At 38.8% G+C, this 10,099-nt stretch overlaps 1 protein-coding gene across 1 annotated transcript in view; it reads right to left on the bottom strand.

The window, feature by feature from the left end:
- Nucleotides 1-513: 513 nt before the first annotated feature.
- Nucleotides 514-10,099, bottom strand: part of LOC138833027 (A disintegrin and metalloproteinase with thrombospondin motifs 6) — a 209,476-nt gene continuing 199,890 nt past the window's right edge. Inside the window, exon 25 of the mRNA XM_070031386.1 lies at nt 514-3,597. Within this exon, the coding sequence (XP_069887487.1) occupies nt 3,488-3,597 (110 nt within the window). The 3' untranslated portion in view covers nt 514-3,487. The remainder of the gene's footprint in view (nt 3,598-10,099) is intronic.

The raw sequence follows: 10,099 nt of genomic DNA, 5'->3' as shown, positions 1-10,099 counted from the left end.
ATTAAAAGGAAATGTGTGAATGTGGGAAAAGTGTGTCCATCATGCTTCTATGTTCCTTGTTCAGTCTCTGTAGAAAAATCCACCAGGTTGCATTACTTGGTCCTCACCCAAAGAATTTACAGGGTAAGCAAGCAAGGAAGGAAAGAGTTGTGTACCTCCAGAATGAAGATGTGTGGCAATGACCAAATGAACTTCCTTTCTAGCCTCAGAGTAAGTAGCTGGTGGGTATTTGGCTCTTCTGCAGGAGGTGTAGCACCAATGAAATTTCTGAAACCTTGCATTTAGATCAGACTAAATTATCCTCAGATAGGTGCAGTGCCCAAGAAAGGTATTTTGGTTATTTCAAGCTGCATAATTCAGATAATATAAATGTAATATCCCAAGGGAAGAATTCCTTTCACTGAGTTTAACACAAACTTTTCAGGAAACAGACCACTTTCACTGAATTGTTCTTACAAGCTGATTTTTTTTATTTTTACTAAATTATCTATATTTTAAAAAATCTGTGCCTGGTGTGGAATTTCACTCCATCAAGTGTTACAATGACTTTTTTTTTTCATTTTCATTACAAGCAAGAGAATGAATGTAGGACAAGTGTTAGGAAACATGGCAATAAATTAGAATATAATTTACAAAAGCAAAAAAAGTAACAGTGTACCACATTAATACTGCATATAAAATAATAAGCAACAACTAATCACAATAATACAAAGGTAATTTCATTCTGTATTATCAAGGATACTTACTGTGACATTCACTCAAAGAGAAAAATTCCTAATGGAATATACTGTAAGTCTCATGTAGTTCCAGGGATTCAATCATTTGGGTACATTTACATTTCCTTTGTTTGGTAGACAGTTATACCAATGGCAGAGACTACTCTCAGCCATGGGTACCTAAGCAGATGCTATAGCTTTTGGACCACCTGCCAGGGCAATGGAGCCTCTACTGAAGATCCTATTGTTATCACTTAGGAGGAGAGCCTCAGGAAGCCACATGAATGGCTACAGTAGCACTGGTATTGAAACATGTTGTGGAATGTGTTGGTCTTTTCTCTCTTCTCTCTCTCTCTCTCTCTCTCTCTTTTTTAAAGCCAGTTCAGGTTTAAACTCAGGGCCTACCTGAAAATGTTTAAACCTGTTACATTCTATGCTTGGTTCCATCTTGAAAGGCATGCTATGCTCCAGGGTAGGGATCACCGTGTTTTTGGTGCTGATGTATGACCCAGAGGGAATTCAGGCTTCGGTCCTCTCCCCCACCTCTGAGGCGATGCACAGGACCCCTGGGACAGCCCTTGCATTGTTAGCTTCCACGTGGGGATGAAGCAGGACCTTTGATCAGTAATGTATCTTTTTGAAATAAAAACATATGCTGATATTTGTGTTAGTGACAATCAGATCTAGATAGAAAACCTATGCTTAAACTGCCACAAAAACCACGTATGCGCTATTTAATTTCACCAGGGCACATTAGCACCAAGTTTATGTTTCTTTGAAAAGGATCAAGAGGGAATTCAAGCTTCAACTGCACTGCCCATAAGCTGCTTTCCCTTCACATATTAGCTAGTGTGGTGGTTGGGCTGGTCTTCCAAGGGCAGTTACATGGGGTTTGACAATATCTCTTGTATATCAAGAGACCTTCGGAAAACTCAGGGATAGGAACTGTGGTATTGAGAGACAGGCAGGGAATAAGATGTGGATGGTTGTGAAGGAATGTACAGAAAACAAGCCAGTGCCATCTAGCCACAGCAGAAACCTGAAAGATTAGGTGACATTTGGTATCTGAGTTTCTTTTCCTTTTAGAAAAAAAAATGAACCATGGAGTGTATGACACATGCTTTTCAACTGTACATACTATGCTTACAAAGTAGCCATTTAGTTTTGGTGAATGCATGATATACACGTATGTGCACCAAAGAAGGCCTGTTAAACACAGAGCACATTCATCAAGAACCTGCTATGAGCTACAGAGTATTCAAGTACAAAGTGTTATTAAAGACTACCCTTTTAAAAACTAAGCTGTTGAGTCTTTGGACAAGCAAGATGTGAAGATAGGGAAGATATGGGCTAGTCATTTTAATTTAAGTGGATGTCATTCTAGAATTTGACTTGCCCAAGAAATTGGGCTTCACATTTGACATTAACAAAACAGTATCCATAAAAAAAAAACACAAAATACTTGGTAGGATGATGGTTAAAATTATGCCATATGCTCTTTAGTCTTGGTGAGTTTTTCTTCTTTGGTTGTTGTCCCTTGCCTACTTTCAAACTCACAAAATAGCACATTTATGTGCAAGCACACTCATCTATCTGCATACTCAGAAGTGCCTGCACACACACACACACATACACACACACACACACTTGCTCTCATATAAATAAATGCCCTTCTACCATATCAAAGAAGGGACATCTGGAACGCATCATAATTGTCAGCAACTTGCAAAAGGGGCTGCCTGGTTGTTACTGAGCGGCCTATCTTTTGTATGGCATCATCTCAGTAAGCTGGACATGCACGCAACAATCGAAGGCAGAAGCTGATCTGTGGCTGGTGAAGATGTAAACACAGTGAGTTGGAGGGACTCAAGTGAAAAATAAGGCATCCTGTGTGGTGTGGTGGTAGTGAGGGACCCAGTACTTCAGTCTCTACCATACCACAGGTCTGGCTTCTGGATGAAATTGCAATGTTTTTCTCTTAAAGTTTTTAATGGAAATCTCAGCTTCACTTGCACACTGGCGAGTTGGCCACCGTCTCTTAGCACTGAATTTATAGACTTGCACAGCTGCAGCAACCGCTGCTCTGCTTTAAACTAAGTCCCTCATTGTCCACGTTAATATAGTTTTATATATGGCTCACAGCAGTGTTCAGAACAGGGGGATTATTCCTAAGGAAATTAAGTGGAATGGAGAAAAAGAATACAAACTTCCATTACTTTTGATTTATAATTGGTCCTTAAATTACAGTTCAAAGCCCATTTTATAATTTAAATTGTGGTGCTGTTGTAGTGAGATAAAGTATAGTAAATATTTTTTAAGCTATGACTTAAGAATTCTGAATCTTCTTTTACTTCCATAGTTAACCAAGTCATAACAGCTACATTTTAAACAGTTTTAAATACAAATGGATTCAGTGTCATTGCTAAGTCCATAATAAAAATTATCTTAATGGTCCAAGGAGGTAAACAGGCTATTGGATTTACTCGAAAGAACACAAACGCTCCACAGTAAGCAAGTCTCCCTGTGTTGTTTGGATCTCTCCAATCTGGCATTCCCTCCTAATACCGTGTCCAGCACTTTGGATCAATAAATCCCACTTCACAGAAGTTAAAATAATATTGAAATCCTGTCAGCTAGGGCTGACCAGTGGTTATGTTTTCCACAGGGTAATGCTTTCGCAAGGACATCAATCCTCTTCCTCTGGGTGGCTCTCCTTGAGGGATGCATTTCCACGATGAAATGACAAGACTCTCTCTCTGGCTTTCTGTGGGTCAGTGGCCTTGGCAGGTCTTACAACACATCTGTCTGAAGTATGCTCGACTGCAGAACTTGAACTTCAGCACCAGTGGGCAATAAGCCACTTTGTTCACATCTTTGCACTCTAACGAATGGGGGGAGAAAATGGAAAACAATTAGGGGCACATAAACAAGTACATAAACAAGCTGATGTGTCTGGATGTTTAGCAAGGACTCCCGCACCCCCCTCATTTTGGGCCAATACACCTTGGCTTCCACATCCATGTGGTTTTTGTTTTTGTTTTTAAGCATGCCCTGACTGGTACAGACTACCAGAAACATTCTTTTGATATAGTTTAGCCCAGAATTTTTTTTTTTAAATAAGTTTGCAAGGCTTTCCTTCCAGACTTTTATAAGTATGGTGCATGCCCACTGCGTCTTGAAAGAATTACCATTTGTTGGGATAAGTGATCACTTTAGACAGCTTGGAAACATGAGTCATTTTTCTTACAGAGCTTTTATTGCTTCTTTCTCAAGGGCTATTTTATTCAACAGTGCAAGGTTATCCAAAATCAAACATGAGTTGTATTGTTTGATACCAAAGTACACGTCTCGTCTCGAGAGAATCTCTGCATCTGTGAGGCGGGGGACGGGCCTGAGTGAATGAAAAGGGCTGCTGACCGTGGCCTAGATTCAGCAACTGCACTAGACAAAGAAGAAAGCTTCGAGGGCTTGGCCTCAAATGGCAGCAGTCTGTGGGTTATGGAAACATGTAGAAATGTCTTTTTTTAATTTGGAAGTGAGACATGGCCTCCTTTTTTCCTATGTGTATTTTCTCCTCAGCGCTAGAATTGCCACAGTTGCAGTTTATAGTTGTTGCAGCCAGAAGGTGAATAAATGCTCTTTCCCAGCTCCAGCGGTGGCTGCTTGCAGAGGTAGCCACAGCAGCCCTCCACCCGCCAGCCTCACAATCCCACTGGTGCTAACAGTGGCGGTGATAGTCATCTCCAGACTCTGCAACACTTTTACCAGGAGATTTAAAAGTGCTTTATCAATCTAGTAATTACATTCTTACACACTTCCAAGAACAAAATGCCACCCTTGCTTTTTCCAGGCTGACTGTACTGAAGCATCCTGGGTAAACTCTCTAAGGTAATTAGGACTCAGGTAGGGTACTGTTTGCTTGATTTTTCCTGGCTTCAGAAACCCACTAAAACTCTAAGAAACTAATATCTGTTACATGAGCACAGGATAAACGTGGAAAAATTAACTGTAAAGAAATGGGAAAGTTTCCAGTTCTTCTTATTCAAAATGTAAGGTAACAATCTTACTGATCTCACTGTCAAAGCCCTTTCAATGACAGTTAACATTTGAAACTGGAACCCTCAAATCCTCCAAACACATAAACTCTGCCACTTATTCAAGATTTGATTTACAAAGAGAATAATATTTAGAAATTCGAACAGAAACTTTTCACATTAGGACTCTCAGTAAATTTGAGTTTTGGCTGAAAGATGGTTAAGAAGTACAAAAAATATTCTTAAAACTTTGTACTAAAAATTGGATAATATTTGGTGGATCCTATGTGAATCTGAGGGGAAAAGAGCACATATTTTAGACTAGAAGTTAACCAGTATTGTATTTTATTTCTCTTCTTTCTAGTTAGTCATGATCAGTAAACTTACCCAACTCTCATAAAAAGGTTAGAAGGTGAATATTTTGTGAAAATATGAATATTTTTCCCAAAATAAATATTTTGGGGAAATTTTTTTAGCACTGTTACCAAGAGGAGTCTACTGTCAAGATAATACAGTTACCAGAGTGGGAAAAAAACTGAGCCTACCCCTGGTAATACAGTATCACTCATCTTTAATCCCAAATCACATTATACTCTGCAACAGGTCTTTGTAAGACTTTCAAATACAAAAGTAAACTTTGGCTTTGACCTTCTTTGCCAAAATATAAAAATGATTTAACTGATAAACAGATAGAAGAGAACTGGTTGTTTCAATAGTACAAGAACATAAAATTAGAAGCCAGACTGCCTGGATTTAATACTAGCTTTGTTGTGTACAACCTTTGTGAAGCAATCACTCTTCTGTTTCTAAAGCTTTTTCATTTGTCACTAAAGAGTGATTATTCACTCTACTATGGAACATGGGTGACTACAGGTTTAACAATTACAGCATCTGCATAGAAAACACATGGTAAGTGTAAGAGATTGAATTGATATTATCATCAGTCGTGAGTTAGCATCTCTTATTGCCAGAAGTTGGGAAGGAAGCAAGAAGTTAAATTTCTCAATGGGAATGTACTATTTGAATTGCTCCTGGGAAAATACTGCCCTAAAAATACAAGTCCAGTTGTCTCAGTTATTTAGAGTAGCCTAAATGACTGCTTCCTACCTTTCATCAGTTTAATGAGTGGACAGACAATGTTTAGATACACCAAGAAATTGAATTGCTGTTACATTAATACAGAAATGGAGGGATCAAGGGTAAACAAATGCAGCAGTAGTCTTCACTGGATACCATACTGAACTATACAACGAACTATTCAACTTGTGGGTGGGATGGGGGGAAAAATTGGGAGAAAGCAAGAGAAGGGGTAACATTGTCCAAAAGGAAATGTATTCTTTTACGTAACTGTAACCAGTCTGTTTAATAAAGATTTTTAAATAAAAAACATTTTTTTTAAAAAAAGAACTGTTTTAAATTGGATTGGTGTATTCATCCTTGACATTGTCAGTTTTAGCTTAGAGAAGACTGCTTTGTTCTAGGCTTGGATTGACTTGCTGACATAATGATGATGTAGTTGAGGGGACTTAATTACAAAACTTATCCTTTCACAGGTCTTCCTCATTCTCAAAACTCATTACAATTATGAAATAATTTTTTGTCTTCTACTCTTGAGACAATATATAATACAGCTAACTTTTGTAAAAAGAAAATTGTATGTAAATCAGATTTTTTCCCACTAAAATCAAAACAGTAATTAAATGCTGTAATCTTAATATATGAATGATCATAAATTGACATTGATTTCTGGATAATACTTAAAATTTTCTCTACACCCAAGTAGTATTTTTATCCACAAATAAATACTAATAGATCTATTCAATAAATCCCTTAGGGCTCTTCCTTCTCCTCTCCTTCCTCCTCTTCTCCCTATTTACCCCTTCTTCTCTCCTCCTCCCTCTTCTAATTGAGACATGATCTCACTATGTAACCTAGGTTGGCCTCAAACTCATGATTGAAAAAAATGTTTTCTATAAATTCATCTGCCTTAAAAATTTTGATCTTTACTGTCATATTTTTCTCATGCTATGCAAGCATTCTATCACTGCCCTACATCCCAAGTCCTTTTCTTATACTTTAAGATCATGGAATCTGAGCCATAAGTGTCATAGATTTTCAGAGGAAAGAGTCTGAGTTTTCTGTTCCATTATGAGCAGGATATCCTGGCTATACCAGCTAACTACTCTCCTGGGAGGAGAATGGCAAGACCTTCTTGTAAGGATACTGGACGGGGAAGAGGTCCTTATTATATTTTCTCTTCCTTCCTTTCCTTCTTTCTCTTTCCTTCTCTCTCTCTGTCTCTCTGTCTCTTCCTTCTTTCCTTCCTTCTTTCTTTCCTTCGTTCTTTTCTTTTTCCTGGTCCCAGGGCCTGAACTCAGGGCCTGGGGCCCTGCCTCTGAGCTTTTTATGCTCAGGGCTTAGTGCTCTACCACTTGAGCCAACTACAGCACCACTTCTGGCCTTTTCTAAGTAGCGTTTTGGAGATAAGATTCTCATGAACTGGACTGTCTTGCCCAGGCTGGCTTTGAACCATAATCCTCAGATCTCAGCCTCCTAAGTAGCTAAAATTACAGGCATGAGCCATAAATGTCTGGCTTATTATTATTATATGGTTTCTCTAGGACACATTCTGTGGGCCTAACAAGTCTCTGCTTTTATACTTTATTCCATTCTTATTACACACACACACACACACACACACACACACACACACACACACACACACACACACACACACACACACACACACACACACACACACACACACACACACACACACACACACACCACTGTACCCAAGACCAAGGAATTCTAGTAGGAAAAAATCAATTCATCAAGTATGCCAAAATTCTTAGAAACACATCAAGTACCTAAAGCCAGTCCCTGTGTCCCTTGAAGTGAACTAGATCACTATTAGAATTGTAAATAACTTGCCACGCCCACATTGGAGCAGATCTTATTGGCAAACCAGGCTTTAGTAGAGTTGAATGATGAAATCACACAACCTTTTTCATAGGTAGCACGTGAATCTATATATCATTGATATGCAATGGGATTTCCCCCCTCCCCCAGGTGCTTTACATTAGTCTTTCAAAAACACTGATCTAAAAGATATGCGTTCAAAAGCCTTACACATTTAGGATGCAGTGGGATTCAAATTCATTCTGACTTTAAAGTCTTAATTTGGCCTGGTGACTAGACAAACTCCTCCAGTGGAGTACTTTAGCATTTAGTTCATCAACCACTCTAAGGCTTGCCAACTAAATCACTGGAGTCATGGAGACACCCACACACAGATTTGTCCATGGCCACAGTGGACACTTCAGTATCTGTCTTTGTAGAACAGTATCATAGATTCTCTGTGCCTAAAAGCTGCTTATGAGATTCAGACAAACATAGTAAGCAGAGTTAGGAATTAAGCCTAAGGCATTTCTTTTGGATTAAAAAAATAAACAAGTACAACACAGACATGTTTCTGATAGACTACCCATAGAAATGGAGAGCTTGGTAAGCAATGGAAAGACAGAGATGAGCAGGATGCATTCCTGTATAGGAGTTAAGATTGGGGAGGTGTCCTCTGTGGGCTCTTCTTGATAAGGTTGCACTTGAGCCATTGGCATTTTATACATTTTATACATCCTAGCCAAGGAGGAAATAACAAGTCTCACCTGGGACATTATTCACTACTATTAGAGCAGTGCACCAACTTCCTTTTATCTTGAAGCTAGGTGATACTAGCTAGCAAACTCCATTCTGATTTCATATTACCATGGATGAATCCTTTCTCTCTTTGCTTTCCCATTTTGTTTTTGCCCAGTTCAATTCCCTGGATGCCACCCACACTCTACCTCCATGTGGCATACTGCAACCCAAGTCCAGACAGCCAGGAATGTGAACCTGAACTCTTAAGTAGATTATGAGCTCTTTGAAGTGGTACATAAAAAATTAAAAACTGACTTTCCCTACCTCCTAGAAATCAGCATTCAAATGGTCTTTATTGTTTTTCTCACTGATTTTTAATATCTCAGGTTCCACACTAAAATCTAAATTCAGTAGCTATTTTGTTCCAGTGATCTCAGTATGAGACCTGTGAAGCCTCGAAGGCTTTCCTAAGTTCTTTGTTGAGGGAGACTCAGATCCATCAAAAGCCACCATCAGACATCAGAGGCTAGGAAACCAATATACTCTGAAGACACCTGTCCTGGGTGGGTTACCAGCTCATGAACACCTTGAATCATTAACTGACAGCAATAAATACGAGATGACCCAGTGTCTTGTGCTGTCAAGAAGTGGAAAAGACTCACCATATAAACTACAAGGAAACTTGAAACTGCATGCACAATACAAAAATGGCATTTTTGGATAGTTTCACATGAGCTTTAGTAGGCTAGTCCTAGCTGCCGAACATACGTTAGAAATTTTGCACATTGCTTCAAATGCAGTGTGACAATAATTCAACCTCAGCAGCAATGGTGTGTTACCCTCATCAGTGGCAGTCTGTGTGTGACAATAATTCAACTTCAGCAGCAATGGTGTGGCAGTCTGTTAAGCTGTCAAGATCATGCTTACGTTTTAGCCTTTTGCTGACAGCTTTCAGAAATAGAAAACTAAAGCAGATGTTGAATATAGTAAATTATATCTCCCTTTTTCCTTTTCCTATTTCCCTTCCACTATTTTGGCTTCTTGATACCCTATTTATCTTTCTCATTCTCTTTAACTGTCACAACTCTCTCTCTGTCTCTCTCCTGTCTCTCTCCCTCTCTCTGTCTCTCTCTCTCCCTTGAATTCTATCTATTTTGTTGTTGTTGTTTGCCGCAGAGTAACTGAACCCAGGACCTTGCATAAGTTAGGTAAGCATTGCTCTATCACTAAGCTGTATTCCTAGACTAAAGCCTCCTACTTCCTACTTTAAACAATGATAATAATAGCATCTATCGAAATAATTTATAATTTTTCAAGTAAAAATGATATAAACCTTTCCTAAAAAGATGTATTTTTTAGGCTGGACCTATCAAGTTTGAAAGATGTTTCAAAATTATATCCATTGTTCTAGTTTACTTAGGACTTTGGTTTAAGAAAAATGATCATCAGGCATGACAAAATACAGAGACACAGCATTTTTTGCCAAATGTCTGGTATGGTGGTGCATACCTGTATACTAGCGGGGGGGGGGGGGGCGCAGGAGGATCACCACATTCAAGGCAAACCTGGGCTACATTTTGAGAACCTGTGTTATAAACAGCAAAACAAAACAACTAAAAAGTATATGTAAATCTAGTGGAACATTTATGTTTGGCTCTGTCAAATCTGAGTTCAAATTCTTTCCTACTATTTCCTAGCCTTGTTCAT

Source organism: Dipodomys merriami, unplaced genomic scaffold (genome assembly GCF_024711535.1).
Source record: "Dipodomys merriami isolate MVZ:Mamm:240054 unplaced genomic scaffold, mDipMer1.0.p SCAF_20, whole genome shotgun sequence".
Classification (NCBI taxonomy): Eukaryota; Metazoa; Chordata; class Mammalia; order Rodentia; family Heteromyidae; genus Dipodomys; species Dipodomys merriami.
This window is presented reverse-complemented; position numbering and strand designations above follow the sequence as displayed.